The sequence below is a fragment of the Parus major genome, chromosome Z, assembly GCF_001522545.3.
Source record: "Parus major isolate Abel chromosome Z, Parus_major1.1, whole genome shotgun sequence".
NCBI classification, from domain to species: Eukaryota; Metazoa; Chordata; class Aves; order Passeriformes; family Paridae; genus Parus; species Parus major.
Window position 1 is genome coordinate 51,309,205 of NC_031799.1, and position 19,036 is coordinate 51,328,240.

The window sequence follows — 19,036 nt, forward strand, 5'->3', positions numbered from 1 at the left end:
GTCTCCTCCAGAGGACTCCAGTTTCCAGTGCTGGATCTTCTTTCCCTCCCATTCCATGTACAGCCTTTGCTTCCATGGCCTGGTGTATGCCAGCACTTCTGCTACTCTTCAGCTGCCAAATCTGAGCAGATTGATAATAATCTGGGGTCAGCAGTCCAGCAGTCAGGGACTGAGTGGTGACCAACTCAGATGCCACGATGGGGGTGGCAAGCAGACACTGCCTAGTGGAGCCTGAAGCTTTTGGGCACAGCCCCTGGGACTGGTGGCACTGGTAGGTAGTTAGACCTTCTGGAGCCTCAGGCTGATGGCCATGCTGGTGGCTCAGCTGAGCACAGCTGCTGAGCACAGTCCAATGTGCAGGCTGGACTGGGAGTGGTCACATTACAGCCCACTGGTGCTGCCCCCTGGCTCGAGCCACCCTTTGCTGTGCTACCATAATGCCCAACCATGGGATAAGCCAGCTCCTCTCTTTCCCTCCTTCAACAGCCCCTGGCCCTTCTGCCTGGGGAGAAAGGAACCTATCTAATTGTTTTTCAAGATTCCAGGGACTCCAGGGCAGATGTGAATTAGTTTTATACCAGAATTCAACTGCCTTACCTCATCAATATCTGCAATTATCTGAAGGGAGGATGCCAAGAGCATGGATCCAGGCTTTTCTCAGTGATACCAAACAATAGACCAAGAGGCAAAACTGATGAACTGGAATTTCCACTCCAATACGAGGAACTCTTTTACTGTGTCCTTGACTGCACACTGGAACAAGCTGTCCAAAAGGTTGAAGAGACTCCCTCACTGAAGATATTCAAGAATCATCTGGACTCAATTCTGTGCAATGTGCTTTAGGACAAAGCTGCTTGAACAGGGAGGTTGGACCAGATGACCCAATGTGGTCCCTTCCAAACTGACCCATTCTGTGATTCTGTGAACTGTGATGAAAGCAATACAGATGTGACCTTCTCAATGCAGGTCATAAGCAATTTTAAACAAGCACAGGCTTTAAAAGTCGGTCTTCTAAGTTAATCAAGAAATAAATCCTAAGTCTTGCAACCTTCTCAGCTTGCTCAGAAGAGTGAATGATGCAGATTCTGGGCAGTTCTTTTGGCCACCAAGAATAAACATTTTAAGAGGTTGGTCCATCTGATGCTGTCACATGAAGTGGCAGCCCATGTGTGCACTTGGGCACTTACAAAGTGGAGGCATGCATCGTTTTACCTTAAATCTTTACCAGCCAAATGGAAGGAAGGGGAAATGACTGGCTGCAGGGATGTAGGGGGATAGGGGAAGAGAGAGAGAGCACATGAGAAGAAGAAAGAAAATAAGAAGATAAGAAGAAAACCTACTTATCACTTTGTATGGCGGTGCAGCCTAACTCAGTGCAATACAGAGGTATGAGAACACATGTAGGTAATAAACTCATGAAAGAAAAATATGAGTTATGAATGTACCAGGTCTAATTAAAACTCTGTTAAAGTGACTACATTACCTCTATTTCTAAACCAGCTTAGTAAATTCAGCACAGCATTTCTAGCATTGATCTACAGAGTACCATTTGCTCTACCCACCTTTTCCATGGGATATGTGCACAATGAACTATGTGGGGAAAAACTCATTTCAGACACCCTACATTGACCCAGAGGAGAAGGAATAAAGAAAACACCTTGAACCTAAGTGTTCCTGAGAAGGAATTAGTTTAATCATAGACACCTTCTTAATCAGAGTGAATTATTTCTTCTATAAAAATCTCACATTTTATCAATATTTCTTATACTGCATCAGAAAAAAAAGGACTAAAATTTTAAACAACATTGCAGTTATATATGAAAGGCCACTGTTGTGCTAGTATGGGTTTCCCCTCACAGTTTAGAATTAAGCTGTGAAAGCATCTTCTCAAGCTTTATTGCTAGTGCCATGTTTCCTTTAATCCTTAATTTTCCAGACATGAAGGCCAGAGTTGGCTTTAATTTACCTAAAAAGAAGAAACAAAACCATCAGAATACCAAAGGAACTAGAAAAAGCCTTTGCACAAGAAAATAAAATACCACAACAGTGAAACCTCAGCATCTATATTGGTACCAAGTCCTTCTAGTAAAAGCAGCGCACATTTAGGAAACACTGCTCAGACATGTGCAGAGCACAAGTCCAACACATTGACTGGATTCTTCTTGAAGATGCACTGGCTGCTAAAATGTCAGCACCTGGTTAATAAAAGCAGTGTAACCTTTTGCACTCTTCCTCTTCACAGGACACAGGAGTGCAGAAAAATCCAAGCAGCTCCCACCTGCACTTTCCCTTGAGCCACAAAAAGCTGCAAGTTCCTCCAATCCCAGATCACAAAGCAAGAAGCTGCTCTACTCCCCCATCAGCAGAAGCTTTTCTGGGCCCTGGGAGCTGTGTCCCTTGACAAAGGCCTTTGTCCCTCACCTGTGAACATTTTCACAAAGTCGACGCTCGACATGCTCATAACCACATCAGCTGTCACCGGAGGCTTCCCGAAGCCAGCGCTCCCACCCTTGGTCTTCAGGTCAATATACCAAGTTCCTCCACCGTCACCTGGACAGGGAGTGAAGGGAGGTGAGAAGGCAGCGCCCAGGTGAGAGCACTGTGCCCTCCCTCTCTGTTGCCCCTGCCAGACGGCTGCAGCCGAGCGCGTTTGCAGCGGTTCTGTGGTGGATGCTCAGCAAGGAGCCACCGCTTGTCCCCCGTGACGCCCCAAGCCCCACGAGCCAGGGCCATGGGCAGAACAGCCCAGAGGCTGCACTTTGCTCACAGAGCTGGTGGCACTTCTCCTGTGGCCCCGAGAGTGCCCTGTCTGTTCCCACACCACCCTGTGCCAGCCGGGACAGAGGCTCCGCGTGCGGCACGAGGGCAGCGGCTCCCGACGCCCGCTTGGGTGGGCCTGGAGCGTCACACAGAAGAGAAGAGGAGTCAGTCTGCTTTGGGACAGCTTCCAAAGTGATTCTGTTTGAAAATGCCCAGTGCCTTTTGCTAAGCAAGGTTGCACAAGCAATGGTCTTACCCGACAGCTCAAACTGAAAGACACCCTGAGTACTTTTCACATGCTCTTCAGTCACTGCCCCTTGAATAACTCGGAATGTCTCTGCAACGGGACCCGATGGCTTGGCTGCAGCAGATTCTGTCTTAACCTTTGCTCCATCTGCTCCTTCCTGCTGGGTTCCACTTAATTTCTTCTCCTCTTGGGCAGCACCTATGAGAAAGATTACTTTTCTCTTTCAAATGCAAATCACTTTACAAATGAATGTAGAAACATAAGCAGAGAACTCCATTTGAAAAGATTTAAGCTTCAAAGTAGGGAAAATTAATATTTTAACATTTCAGTTTTAACAGTGTTAAAGGATGCCTTCTCCACCCAGGAATCTGAGTAGGTGTACATCACTAAATGTAATTCTGCAATAAATTTCGATTCCTGATAGATCAAAAGAAAAGTGAAAATAAAATCACAGTAAAATTCTAATCCTGACTGTTCACAGCTCATTACAGATGTTCACACAACAGTTTTCTAATGTAATCCATACACTAGTCCTGACAACATTAAAAAGAAAAAATCAGTGTCTTTAATTGCCATCACTTTCACCCCAAAACACTTCTGACTTGTCTATCTTGGAAAGAACATGCATATTTTCATAAATGCTCCTGCAAAGGCTTTTAAGGTGGAAATCAATTTACTGCTTTGATCAGTGGTTTACTTCACCACAGTGAATATGCACATTTAACAATAAAGGAAATCTTTTGCAATTTACAAAGCCAATCAAGTTGAACAGCCCCTTAAAATCCTGTTTAAAGTCTCTCAGGTGTTTTCAGTATCAAAAAATACTTAGGTCTATTGCGTAAGTCCCTACAAAAAAACCAGCAGTGGGAGCCCAAGGAACTAACACCATTTGCCCCTGGCAGAATGGTCCAAGTGTGACTGACCAAGGAGTATTTCCAACAGAAAGGAACACTTTCAAGTCTGCCTCCTCTACTCTGGCCTTATCCCTACTTTGACACTCATATAAAGCCAGCTCAGCATTCTTAGTTGCCCTTCACTTTGACATGCAACACTTTTGAAAAAGCAAAAGCAACCCTTTTCTCAAAAAATTTCTATATTTATTCCAAGAGTTATTTTCATTGTGTACATTGTGCACATTTCATGTAAGAAGCCATGGAGGCTTTATGTCATATTCTTTGGCATAAATGAGCAATGTAAAGGAGATATTGCTCCAAAATACACTGTTTGCATTATAATTTCTTTTTCCAGCAAAACTTACCTGTGACCTTCCTACTACCATAATTCAGATGATTAAAATACAATTATTCAAAATAATGTACTCATTTTACACCATCAAAGTTCTTCAGGAGGTATGATGTTTTTTCCCAGTTTTGACTACATTGTCACTTCTATAAATCTTACTCTCCAAATGAGAAAAGGGTTTTTGCCAAAATGCTTGAGTCGAGTCCAAATTATAGAGTAAAAAATGAAAACAGAGGACATTCACTACTGTGAAATGAAATTAATTATGGAAATTATGGACTTGTACACAGAGTGTTTTCCCTACCATCTCTTTCTTGCTTCATAGCTGTAGTGTCAATTTCAACATCTAAGAAGAAGTCAGGCATCAGAGGGTGACCTAAGAGGGAGGAAAAGTGTAATAATAAATCCAAGTCAATTGGATTTACACAGAAAGAATCCATTTCATCTGAAACTACAGTCAAGTAGTACTGTATCTCAGTTTATAAGTAAATTTAAAGGAAAAGCATAGCATGAAGTAGGATGTTTAGAGTTTTGTTCATTTAAAATCTGACCTAGAAGGCTTCCAAGGTTGCAATGAAGAACATCACAGAAGAAAAAACGTAGATAAAAATCTATCTCATGAGCCATTAAATAAACATCTACAGTGCAGGTAGATTTTCCTTTCATTAAAGAATTTCTTAATTTAATTTAATAGGCATTTAATTATTAAACTCTGGATACATATGGGCTTTCCAGTAAGGCATGCTTTCAAAGCTGAGACAAAGCAACATTTTTTATGAACTAATTCAAGAACCCTGGGAAACAAAACTGTATTAATATTCTCCATATATCCTTCTCTCCTTCTTGAACTTCTCACCTTTAAAGATCTCTTTTACCTGGTGCAATTGCATAAACATCAAAATCCTTAACTCCTTCTTCTCTCAGCAGAACTTCATCAATAATGAAGTTCCCAGTGAAAGTTTTTGGCTTTGTCAAAATGCAATATGCAGCATCTGCCAGGATGTCCGTTTTCCTGCACTGTTTTTCTATTCCAGCTCCTCCCAGCATATCCATAGCAGCTGTATGTATGGCTAGAAAGTTTGGAGGGAAAGAAAGCAAAGCTTTAACACTGATGACATGCAATTCTCATTTCTTCCACAAGTAAACAAACTTTATTTTCCTTTCAGGCAAAAGGAAATTCTAGGAGGACAGAAGCTGTGAAATACTACCTACCAACAAATAATTCTTCACAAGCAACAGTAAAAATCCATTAAACTATCACAGGAATCAACTGAACTGCTATAAGTATACATCTAAATAAAAAGTAACAGATATACTGTACATACATGTAGGTCTACCTAAGTCTTTTTCTCATCTTTAAGAAAGTCAATAAATTTGCCTTTTATTGATCTTCTGAAGTAGTATCTGCTCTGCATGATTTTTTTTTAATAACTACCAAGAGTTCAGAGAATATTTCATAGTCAAATACTATGATGAAATTTAACAAGTTCTGTTTGCTTAAATATTTATTCTGATGATTCATAAAGCTGCTCCCTTTTCCTGGCCCACAGGTCTACCACTTCTCTGTTACTATTAACTATTATTCTTCTAAGCACAGTCACCCTATCTGCATAGACTGAAGCAAAAAGGTTTCAAACAGTACTGCCTCATAGTCTGGCTCACATTACTACATTCATTTCATATAAAGTGATGTGGGTTTGCCTCTAATTCACATCGAAAGACTGACTCACAGTTCTATCCCACGACACCTCTATTATTCCTCTGCACTCACTCTCTTTGACAGGATTGCCCTTTGCCCTTTTGACAGATGTCCTCTTTTACTTTTAGATAAATGGAGAACTCTGGCTTCTTATTACCAACATACCTTCATGTGTTTAAAGAATCAGATTAATGAACTGATCCTGGCATCCATACTAACACTGAGGGTAAACACACTTGTGTGAGATGATAGTGTGCTTTTAAATTAGGAACTTTGCAACTGTATTTCAGATACCCTGGAAGTCTGTAACACTGATTCTCTGGATGATCGCAAGAAAGTTAACTTGTTAACTTTTGGAAGATAAACCTTTCAAAAGCAGGGGTTTTCTTTTTTTACTGGAGAATTCACACATTATGATCTTTTATACTTGATGTCACATCAGTTTTCATGGAGGCATCACTGAATGAGCAGGCATGATTTCTGAAAATGAAAAGCTCTGCTTGTATACCTTTGATTTTATAAAAAGCTTAATTACTTTTTTTGATTTCTTTGTAGCATCTCACATAGAGGAATCTTTATTTTAAAAAAAGCATTTATTAGAATATATATTGTTTTCATCTGAAAATTGAATCTTCCTGCATTTCCAAGCCTCATGTTCTGCAGGATCATGTGGGGAACAAATATTAGCTTCACTCTGTAACCAGTAGCAGCTCCCAGAGTGTTCTCTTCTTATTTTAGCAGGTATGGGTATGTTACCAAGGACACAGTGGAAATGTAATGCTCAAGAGAAAGATACAACTGTATTTGTATTTGGTTTCGGTTTTCTGCTTCCCCACATTAACAATATCAGATTGTATAGAAGTTTTATTAGTACTACCTTAGACATTCTTTAATACCAGACCACATCTGAGACACAGGTACTACTACTGTACCTGTGGAGTACTGTACTTGGGAGTGCTGCAGCATATGCCAAAACTAGAAAGAAATAATTTATTCAACTATGTGATATAAGACTTAATGTAACTTCTGTTTATAAAGTTAGCCACCCATCTGAAAAAAATCTCCATTGTGGTAGAGAGAGAAATTTTCACAGGTCCATTTTTCCCTTGCCGTGAAAAAAACAGAGGTCAAATAATTCAGATGGGTGGGGGAAGCAGCCACGTTGCAAAATAAATACCTAGCATAATCAGCTGGTCTCTGCAGAAAAAAATTCTTTAGTTTTTAATAGGACCCATAAAACCACTGACTCATTTCCACAATAGTAGTGGATGTTTTTCCCAACACATTCAGAATAAGAAAGCTGTGTAGGATCCACATAATGTGTCTATGCAGTATATGATTATGTGCACCTACAATGGGAAATCTTGTAACACTCTTTTCATGAAAAAATAAGTGAAATTGGTTGTCTGCAGTTTCATGTCTCTCTATTGGAATGAGATACTCTGGATTAATTCCTTTATTATCCCTAACTCACATAGGCAATATACATTGCTAAATCAGTCAATGACCAAAAACCACACAATAGTAGGTAAAAGGTCACCTTTGTTAATGAGAAACCAAGTTACTCCCACCTACTGGCTTCTGAGGAGATATAAAATCCATTTAGCAGTGCCATTTTAAAGAGAATACAGAGGGGATGAGTGGGATCTAGGGAGCTAAAGACCAAGAATCAGGTTTCATGGTTTCATTTCAGATGACACAGATACTGGGAAATCTCCATTGAAAATTTTTTGATGTTTTCCTGGGGCACTTAAGAAGCAAGTATGTGTTAACAAATGCACATTTCTTTTAACTGCCTCAGAAATACAAAAGAAAACCCAAAAAATACACACTTGAGCTCTGAAAGGTGAACTTTGACTTCACCACAAGGCAATCCATATTCTTAAGTTATGTGTGTAGTTGCCTTCAGTACATCAGAGATGAAGACCTTACTGTTCTTCAAAATAGTATAGGTTACATGATGATATAATTATCATGAAAGATATAATTATAATTTTAGAAGTCAATCCCTTACCAAAATATTTCTGTGGGTAGAACTCATATAGTGAGCAGAACTATGAGGCATCCATTTGCTGGAATCATTTAAGATGCAAGTATCCAGACCAATGAAAAAGGACCAAGTCTGTCAGACACACCAAACCAACTGTTCAAATGATGATCACCTACTGTACTCAAGCTGAGAAATTTGGCTGATTTTGTCTGAAATAGTGAAGTTTTCCTCCAATTTCTTATTTTAGAGAAAGGAGGTCAGAGAGTTCGAGTTCCCACTAAAGGTTAAAAGAGGCCTGTAACTCCTAACAGGAAAACATTGCAAAGTGCCTGTGTACAAACACTTCTTAAACTGGAGTACCATCATCAGAAAAGGATCTTGATTTATACTTTTATCTCCTCTTCCTCCTTCCTTGCTTGCAGTTGTTGAGGAAATAAACACTGTTGTAATGTTTTGTAACACAGTGACTGGACTTATACCACTAAAGGGCAGGATTACATTCTGTTTAGTATTGATTTTAACACTCAGTAACATTTCTGCCCATAGATAAATTTGGGGAAAAGAGATTGGACTCCTTGGCAAACAGCTGGCTAGATCTCAAACAGCAGCCCTTATCCTCACTGACCCACACAAAAAAAACTGAAGCTAATACAACATGGGAGCATTGAGCGTATTTTTCTTCCGGAGAGCTCTTTAATTTCTTGTAATTTGCAATCAGATGGTTCTGTGAATGACTCTTCACAGAATTGCACTGTGCCAAAATTTCTAGGAATAGGCCTTTTGAAAATTATTTCCGCATGTAGAGAGGTATCTGTCTTGTCAGTAAGCTCTCACAGTTTAACTAGCAAGGAATTCTAATTAGTACTACATACACAGATGTTCAATATCCACTCATTAAAGCATACAATTATTTTTGTAATTCTGTCCAAACCAAAACACTGGGTGCATCAGAAAAAGCACAGAAAAGCCAAACACTACACACATGCTTCAACCAACTGTGTGGTTTCAAACTAGCTGAAGATGAGTTTAGATCAAAGTGGTAATAGCCTAGTGAGAACTAGCAATAAAAACCAGAACCCATGCAGGATGAAAAAATAATACGTAAAAGAACTACTCAGTCACTTGAATCTATTCCAGAAGAAGTCTGAAGTATATTCAGCATCAAATAAAACAAGCTTTAACAGACAAAATACAGAAAGTAAGTATTTCAGTAATATTTAAAAAAAAAAATTACCTGTTTTAGGCCATAAAGCATTGACAGCAACTTCTCCTCTAAATTCTTCAGCCATTCCCAAAACACACATGGACATTCCATATTTAGAAATGGTATAAGCTAAGACAAGAAGTGAAAAAATTAATTAAAAAATAATATAAATGGAAAAATAAATTTAAAAAAAAGTTTACACTCTAGGTAAAATATAATTTTAATTAGGAAATGGAGATGAAACAGATAATTGGTTCACATGAAAAATTCAGGGCTTTCAGAAAAAATTATTTTCCTAGAGTCAAAATCTCTCCCTTCTACCTGCCATCTCCATCAGATACAAACTGTAGTCTGTCATCTTTTCACTGCAAACAAAATGAAAGCTTCACATGTCCTGCCAAAAATAAAGGTGAAGCCTAGCTGCATGGTGATTTTTTTATACACAGCACACTGACAAGAGTGATAATTTTTTTTTAAGATGCCTAAGGCATATTAGCTGTTAAGGGCCAAACTAGTCTCTGTAGACAAAAAAAAAGTGGGAGACAGGAAATCTATATCTATTGTTACCTATCTACTTCGAGAAGAGAAACTTTCCAGGGTAATGAACTGGAACTTGCTGGAGTGAAACATGACAAGCGTCCAAAATGGAGAACTTTTGCTACAGTTTTAAAATGAGCAACACTAACTTCAAGATAACATGGAGTTCTTTTTCCACCTCAAAATAATTTCCATATTAAAAGACAACATTGAGCTTTATCCATAGTAAAAAAAACCAAACAAACCCATGAAGCTGAATCAGTAAGAAAATTAATTTTGGGTTTCAGTCTCTATTTGGAGCAGAGAATTTGTAATCCTAACAATTCCCATAGAAAAGCACAGACTTAACCTGAAAACAAAAAGGATGGATGATGCCTTGAAACCTGCCCACTACATTTTCCCACAAAACAATTTTTGTAGGTCAGTTACAAAATGCTTTGAGGAACCATTAGTGCCAGTCTGTACGTGTCGCTAAAGATACAAGATCTGCCACTCTGCACTGGTACTACTGCACACCTCACCAGGTACTTATATGTTTCTCACAAAATAGAAACAAAGGCTCTGAATGCTACTCACCACAATGATTTTTAAACCACATGGGATTCAGATTCATAGGTGGGCTAAGGTTCAGGATATGGGGGTTCTTACTCTTCCTCAAGTGAGGAAGGCATGCTTTAGACCTGAAAGATGGATTCAGACATATCAGTCGCCTCTTATTTTATAGAACACCTATTATTACAGTAAAAACAAAACTAGTAGACCAGTATTTTCTCAACAGCCCAAGAAAAAGCTTCTTCTTGTATCAAGTATTTAACTGATGTAAAGAACAACAAAAAGTATCTGTTGCAGATCACTTAGGCCTAGTATTCATTCCTGCAAATTGGACCACATTCTCCAACTAGTGCATCAGTTTTGACAAAAGCTAATTTTCCAGATACTCATAAGCCATAATCTTCTTGTGATAGTTGTGGTAGGGGCAACAAAACACTCTAAGGCAACAACCAAAATCAGCAGTGCAGAGCATCATTTAGTCATAAAAATATTCTCTTCTAATCCCATACCTATTTCTTCTTTAAAACCATGTTGAAGAAATAGTACTGCATAGCAGAATGCTATTACAAATATTCCAAAGAAAATTGAGAGCCTCTTCTCTTCTAAGAGAATTCTACTTCAAATTTACACATCTCTGTAAAATGGAACTTTTACTTTCCAAAAACTGGCTTTTGAATTCACTTCTAGCACTAGGGTACACGTTTGTACTTGATCTCTGCTTGAGAATTTTTAATCAAGTTCATAGTTTCAAACATCACCACACTAGTCACCAACTATTCATATATTCCCACAGGACCCACACATAATCTCAGCCACAAAGGGGAAAACTTCAACACCTTCAATAGCAAAATCACCATAGTAGTAAAGTAAATAATTTACTACCTCCTAAACTGTCCTGGGGGTTCAACTCTTTTCAATGGCAGGTTCACTAACAGATGCCTCATTTCTTAATGCATAGGAACCAAGAAACTTAGCTGCCATTATTGAAACTTGGTGGGATGAATCCCATTATTCAATTGCAGCTATTGACGGCTGTTAAGAAGGGACAGGGGAGGAAGGAGAGATGGAGGGGTTTCCCTCTGCATCAAGAAGTGGATTAAAATGTGATGAACCACCTCTGAAGAACGACCTGTGAACTGAAGAAGAACAACAATGAGCAGGTAAAAGTCTGTGGGTAAGAAACAGAGATTGAGGCAACAAAGGGAGCCTTGTGGTTGGTGTCACTACAGGTCCTGGACCAAGGGTAGCCTATTGATGAGACCTTCTTGTTCCAGCTACAGGAAGGATCACACTCACAGGCTCTTGTCCTGCTGGGAGACCTCAGACAGCCCAGTGTTTGCTGGAAAAGTAGCAGAGTGAGCTGCAGGCAGTCCAGGGGATTCTGAGAATGCATGGAGCATAACTCCTTAATTCAAGTAATAACCCTGCCAGAAGGGATGCCATACTGGGCCTTACGGTCACAAACCTATGAGAGCTGATCAGGGACCCCAAGATGAGAGACAGCCTGGGCTGCAATGATCACCCACTGGTGGAGTTCACAGTCAGGAAGAAAATGGGTCAGGCAAAAAGCAAAGTCAGGGTCCTGAGCTTCTGAAGAGCAAAATTCCAATTCTTCAAGGAGCTAGTCAATAGGAGCCCTTGCAATGCTGCCCTCAGAAACAATGGAGCAGAACAGAACTGGCAGATTTTTAAGGACACATTCCATAAAGCACAAGAGCTAGTGATCTAGTGGCACAAGAAATTGGCAAGGAAGACAAGAGACTGGCATGGATGAGTACAAGAACTTCTGGTCAAACTAAAGGACAAGAAACAAACACATAGCCAGTGGAAGCAGGGAAAAGTATCCTAGGAAGAATAAAGGGGCACAGATTTGTGTAGGTTTGGGGTGAAGAAAGCCAAAGTGAAGCTGAACTTTACAAGGGATGCAAAGAATAACAAGAAGGGCTTCTACAGATTTGTCAGTCAGAAAAAGAAGGCAAAGACAGTGTATACACATGCACTCTGGGATAAGCAAAGCTGGAAAACTGGTAACACCTGATGACAAGAAGACTGAGGAACTCGATTTTTTTTTGCCTCAATCTTCAATGGCAACTTCTCTTCCCATACCTCTTAAGTAAATGGACAGGAGGATGGGGACTGGGGTAGCAAAGTGCTTCCCACTTTAAGTGAAGATCAGGTTTCTGACCATCTGAGGAGACTGAACATACATAAGCCCATGGGGCCTGATGACATGCATCTCACAGTCCTGAGGGAATAAGATGATGCAGTTACCAAGCCACTCTGTATCTGAAAAATTGTGGAATCAGGTGAAGATCCAGGTGTCTGGAAAAAGGGAAACACACCAATGCCTAAAAAGTGTGGACAGGAGAACCCTGGGAACTACCAACCTGTCAGCCTCACCTTCATGCCTGGGAAGATCATGGAACAGATCCTCCTAGGATCAGGTGTGATCCTATGATACAGAGATGATTTGGGACAATCAGAGGGTCTTCACCTTGGTAAAGTCCTCCCTGATCAACCAAATGGCTATCCACAATGGAAGGCCTACACAGTGGACAAGGATAGCACTACAGGTGTCATTTAGTCTGTATAGCTTTAGAGAAGATTCCTCTTAACATTCTTCTATCTAGCATTGGGAGAGAAGATTTGATGGGCAGACTGTTCTGTGGATAAAGGATTGGTTGGACAGTGGCATCCAGAGGGTAGTGTTCAATGGCTCAGAATCCTGATGGACATCAGCAACAAGTGGTGTCCCTCATGGGTTGGTATTGGGACCAGCGTTACTCCATGTCTCCATCAATGACGCAGCTGAAGGGATCAAGTGCACCCTCAGCAAATTTGCAGATGATCCCAAACTGAGTGGTGCTGCTGACACTCCTGAAGGTCAGGATGCCATCCACAGAGGGACCTGGACAAGTTTGAGGAGTCCATGGGAATCTCATGAGGTTTAACAAGACCACGAACAAGGTGCTGCACCTGGGTCAGGGCACTCCCATTAACAACACAGGCTGGGGGATGAACAGATTGAAAGCAGCCCTGCTGGAAGACCAGGGCGTGCTCATGAATGAAAGGCTGGACATGACTCAGCCATCAGCACTCCCAAGCCCAGAAAGCCAAACGTGTCCTGGGCTGCATCCAAAGCAGTGTGGGCAGCAGGGGAGGGAGGGGATTCTGCCCCTCTGCTCTGCTCTGGTGAGAGCCTACCTGGAACCCCGCATCCAGCTCTGGGATCCCAGCACAGGAAGGAGACTGGACCTTTGAGATAATTCCAGAGGATGCCACCAAGCTGATCAGAGGGATGGAACAGCTCTCTTGCAAGGACAGGCTGAGAGTTATTCAGCCTGGAGAAGAGCAAGCTCTGGAGTCACCTTACTGCAACCCTCCAGTACCTAAAGGGGCTACAAGAAGGTGGGGGAGGAATTATCCGCAAGGGCATGGAGTGAGTGAACAAGGGGGGATGGCTTTAAATTGAAAGAGGGTGGGTTGAGATTAGATATTAGGAAGAAACTTTTTACTCTGAGAGTGGTAAGACACTGGAACAGGCTGCCTAAGAAACTGTGGATTCCGCACCCACTGAAGTGTTCAAGGCCAGGCTGGATGGGCTCTAAGCAACCTGGTCCATGGGAAATGTCTCTGCTCATGGTAGGGGCTTATAAGCAGACAATGTTTTAAGGTCTTTTCCAGCCCAATGCATTCCATGATTCAACATGATTCCATGATTCTATGTCAACAAGTATAATTGTTAAGATGGGGCATCTTCCCTAGCACTGCCTCTACACAGGCAGAAAGTCCACATCTTTTTTTTTTAAAGCTATTGTAATTTTCTGAACATTAAACTGAAAGTAGGTCTCCACAAATTACAATCAGAATCAACATTCAAAGCAAGGAGAAGAAAAGGCAAAAATGCTTCACTAGGCTTTCTCAATTGAGAATTACAAAAGCAATGACAAAGACCCTTGAGAGGCACTGATTTTTCTTATGCTCTTCCACTTGCAGCAAACAGAACCTGAATTTTAATCTTTTCAAGGTAGAATAGGACCAAAAGTACACTTTAAGAATTCCCCATTAATTTGGAATAGCTAGGCGTGAAATCAATAAAATCACTGTTAATATTGGCTAGGAAGGAGAAGATGGAACTTGTCACAGCAATACAGTTGAATCCATTCAGCAATTTATAAAGAGCTTGCAACCAGACAGATCTGCACAAAGGAGAATGGCAATCAATCTAGTCTAGATGGAGGATATGACTAGATGACATTTAAAGGTGCTTTCTATCCCAAACTATTCTATAATTCTGTGGTAATACTTTGATACAAAACTTTCTGATCACACCAAGCAACATCCAAATTTAGAGAATTTCCATGAGCTTTTTTATAAACCCTGTGAAAATCAAAGTCTTCATTTTAAGATGGTGCTTTAAATTACATCCTGTAAATGTAACGATGATTCAACCTGCTAAATCCACCTCCAAATATGTGGAAAATAAAGACCCCAGGAACTGGGAAATCAAATCTTAGTATGTTCATTTAAATAAATAACAGAACTGATATGCTGAAAGTAGGTGGAGAACACTTAGGATCATTAAGTTACATCTTTAACATTTCTTCTTTAAGTATGGTTAATACAACATTTCTAAAGATGAGAAGGAAGCTTATGAGAAGAAAACTGGCAAGTAAAATATTGATCTGATGTATGCAAAAATGTAGTCATTTTGCTTGAAATAAAGGAGCATCAGCATTTAATAAAGCTGAGCTGGAGCTTAATTTGAAACAAATTACTTTTTTCTTCCTACATGCATGGAGGGGCTTGTGAACATTTAATGACTGCAGTAATAAGGTTTCTGTTTACTCCAACTTGCAAATAATTCTTGGAAATATTAATTCAAATCAGTTGACCAATAACTGAGCAATTTCCTATGAACACACACAGAATATCTGCACTCAAATGCCAGGGCAGCAAGACAGCTACAGATTTCTCAGAAAAACTGAAATAACATCATACATTCTGTTACAATTGCTTTGCTTCCTTCTCTCAGCACTTACGTAAGGTAGGTTCCTCGTACGTTGACATCCATCATAAGATTGACCTTCTTTGTTGCTGTTTCCAAAGTGCCCGTCAAAGAGATGGCGCTTGCATTATTCACCAAAATATCAATCCCTGGTTTAAAGTAAGCCATTTCACATTAGCATTTAAAGAAAAAAAGAGCATAAATAAGGCAGATAGTTCTTTTTCCTTATTGTTTGAACAATCTGCCTATTAATGCCTGCCTTCCCCCATGCCTTAACTTACCTCCAAAAGTTTTTACAGCTTTCTCCACGGCATTAATGATTTGCTGTTCTTCCCTCACATTAACAATGCATGGCAAAGCCTTTCCTCCAGCTGCTTCAACTGCACAATTAAAAATTAAACATTTAAAAATTTGCTCTCAGATGGGACAACTAATATGAACCTTCTGAGAATCTCTTGGGCAATGACTTGCTTCAAGACAGCACTGAAAATCACACTCTCAAACTTCTGACCTTTTAAAAGTGTGACCTTTTAACACGTTGTATGAGGAACAGGGAAGCCAAAACAAATCTTAACACTGCAAATGTTTATTTCATACACCTCAAGTAGCATAGCATTTTTACATGTATATACACATACCCATCCTCATTACAGTAATATTACAGCATTCCTGGGAGGCAAGAGAAGCAGCTTATTTTAGTAAATGTGAACTAAGAGTCTATGCATTTTTTCAGTCAGGTACAGTAATTAAGCAAGAGCTTACTACACCCAGCCCAGCACCTTCATTTGTTACAACTTACTTTCTTCTGCAGCAGTGTAGATAGTCCCTGGAAGAGTAGGATGGGGCTCAGCTGTCTTGGCAGCTACCACAATGTTGGCGCCATCCTTGGCAGCTTTCAAAGCAATGGCCTTGCCAATGCCCCGGCTCGCGCCTGTGATGAAGAGAGTGCATCCTGCCAGTTTCCTAAAGGTGAAGGGGAAAGTGGATGGTAAAGAAGAAAAGAATAAAGCAGAAGCTGTAAATCATTTGACTTTTATCAGACTCTAAGGGCAAATGTAATTACCACAGTCTCCCAGCCAGGTAAATGCCTTTGTCCTTTTACTAAGAAAACAGCCCAGGGACTACAAAAGGGATGGCTACAGCTACAGAAAAGTACCACTGATGTAAGACCACATCCCAAGTTTGCAAACACTATAAAGAAGGTTACACAGGCCACCCAGTTACATTTCTCCCTTTCTGTAAAGGGATCCAATACACTGTTTTACAACAGAGCTGCTATATTCTGCAGTGGAAAAGGAGTAATTTGTACAAACAAAATTTCAGTTTCCAACAAGACAACACACCTACACAGATCTCTGTACTCTATTAATCACAGTGCTCTAAACACAAAACTGATGTATCAATGTGGTATAAAGTACCAAGTCTGGAACCACAGTGTCACATGCAAATGCCAAAAGCTTTATTTTCAGAAATGGCAATTTTTCTCTTAAATCTTCTACACTTGACAGCTTCCCAGGAACTGGGTGTAGTCCAATGGGTTCTCCGAATAAACAGGTCCAATCAACTTAGAGAAACTAACAAGTTTTAAACCCTGAGAAAGCTGTCTGGCTAACACAGTATCACTGAATTTTTGAAGACACATATCAACTCCACAAACATGTTCAATGATAAAGCCTTTTAGACAACAGGTTTTCCATACTAAAGGAATGCGTGTTTCAGTGTTCCACATAAAGCTTATATTGCTTTATGTAACACTGTAGCAAAACCCAGGAGGTTCAGGTTTTTAACTTCTGTTGAATAATTCATATAAACAATGTGCAACAGTAACTTCACTTTATGCTTGAATCACAAATGTCACATAACAAATGTTACAAAAGCTTACACTCTGAGCTCCCATTAGTTTTCCTTTCAGACTGGGCCAAACCTTCTCCCCCTCATGTTTCAGATGTGTTTTTTTTCTCCTCTAATCTGAGAACATCTCTCTGTTAAATACTCTCTAGGAGGATGTTTGCTTTCAAAAGGCAGAAAATTGGAATGGGGCAGAAAGGGGGAGATGCCTCTTCCCCTGAAGAGGCAAGGCTAGGCATCTACAGGATCTCAAGAAGTCAACCTGAGATCAGGGGTCTCAGGTCCTGAAAGTGCCATTTCAAACTGCCTTTATCAGCAAAATCTTAAGAGTATTAGAAAGGCACAGCAAGAAAAATATCTAAACAGAACAGTGAACCACAAAAAACTACAGCCATGAGTTCAGTCACAAGCACAGTGAGAAAAGTTCAAGTCTGGAATAGTTGATATGAATAGTCAAAGTGCACAGCTCAATGAAGTAAGGCCAGAATCTAGTTTCTACCTTCAACCAACCAGTACGAGGTCAGCACAATTCACCTTAGTCATGGAAGAAGTAAATGGGATCCAACAGGAGGCAGCCCTGGAGGAGAAAACAGCAGAGAAAAGCTGATGGGGCTTTAAGCCCTGCCTGGGGCTGGAGTGGTCTACTCAGGAAGACAAGAAGTTTTACCAGGAGACCGGTATCAGCAGGGCTATGCAGGGAACTTGTGATTTAGCTCCCAACAAAAGTGTCATACAAAGTGTGGGGGCAAAGACAAGCCACAAAGAAGGAATTAGAAACAGTACCAGGGCATGCTGGGGTGGCGTCAGGAAAACCAAAGTTCACCTGCAGCAGCAGCTTGTGAAGGGCATCAAAAGCTTAGAGACTTCTGTTACACTGGTAGGAAAAGCAGGTCCATTGCTCAATGGAGTGGGTGAATGCAGGTCTTTCAACACTATCATAATATTTTTGCTGCATATGCTATGATCTGGATGTATGTGCAACCTGACAGGTAAAAAACTGGTTGGTTGGTCAGGCTCAGAGGGTGGTGGTTAGTTAGTTATATTTGCAAGACTAAAGATTTATTTCTTAATTCACTTAGCAGCCCAAGAGTTTAAAGTTCATAAAGCATATCTGCCCAGCTGAAATTTCTTATGACCTGTATTGTGAAAGTCACATCTGCATCACTTTCATCAGAGTTGAATAATAAGACAGAAAACATCAAATTGACATCTGTGCCCTACAATCTTGAAAAACGTTACGATCAGTTCCTTTCCCACACAGATGACTGCCAATAAAGACCTTCAGGTCACATCAAGGACACTTTAAGCAACCTACACACATTAAGGAATCTAGGAATTTCATAATCCTGTTTATAACACACAGAATCAAATAACTTATCTTCCCAGCTGATAGCAGTGTTGGCCTCCGAAAAGCCAAAAAGGCAGAAAACACCTCTAAATTACGATCCTGCACAGGAAGAAAACTTGACTGCCAGGTTAAGGCACTAGTAGAAGACCAAATTACTATACAACAATAATAACAAAAATAGCAATAACAACAACAATAGTAGTAGTAATAGTAAGTAATTATACTTTGATATAAATGTTCCATATGAAATTACTGATACAGTGCCTAATTTACATTAAACTCCTCCGCTATTTCCCTTGCAAAACACCCTTCAAGTCCCCTGTACGATCCGAACTGCTCGTCCCGGGGCCCAGGTGCTGCCCGGGGCCCCTCGGCTGGCCCGGCCCCGCGGGGACACGCGTGTCCTCCGCTACAACCCCTCACCGCTGGCCGGCTGCGAGTCCCGCCCGCCCCGCAGGGCGACAGCGCTCAGGGGGGTCCGGCGAGCCCCCGCCGGCCGCAGCCCGCCCGTCCCGAGAGCCCTTACCCGGTGTTGGGCAGCATGGCGGCGCGGCCGGGCCGGGGCAGGGCCGGGGCAGGGCCGGGCCCGCTCCGCTGCGCA

At 40.8% G+C, this 19,036-nt stretch overlaps 1 protein-coding gene across 1 annotated transcript; it reads right to left on the minus strand.

Annotated features, from left to right (window-relative positions):
* Positions 1-1,665: 1,665 nt before the first annotated feature.
* Positions 1,666-19,033, minus strand: HSDL2 (hydroxysteroid dehydrogenase like 2). Its single transcript, XM_015652512.2, has 11 exons — positions 18,962-19,033; positions 16,039-16,202; positions 15,521-15,619; positions 15,274-15,388; positions 10,256-10,359; positions 9,173-9,271; positions 5,125-5,319; positions 4,554-4,625; positions 3,017-3,205; positions 2,422-2,550; positions 1,666-1,966 (listed from the first exon to the last, which is right to left on the minus strand). The coding sequence occupies exons 1-11, from the start codon at positions 18,976-18,978 to the stop codon at positions 1,854-1,856; spliced, it is 1,296 nt and encodes a 431-aa protein (XP_015507998.1). The 5' UTR covers positions 18,979-19,033; the 3' UTR covers positions 1,666-1,853.
* Between the last annotated feature and the right edge of the window lie 3 nt (positions 19,034-19,036).

Bases quoted from the DNA above. Each gene is read 5' to 3' on its own strand.
- HSDL2 (XM_015652512.2), bottom strand. The intron at 15,389-15,520 runs GTAAGTTAAGGC...ACTTTAAACCAG, and splicing joins AGCTGTAAAAACTTTTGGAG to GGATTGATATTTTGGTGAAT. The intron at 10,360-15,273 runs GTAAGTGCTGAG...TCCATCTTTCAG, and splicing joins GTACGAGGAACCTACCTTAC to GTCTAAAGCATGCCTTCCTC.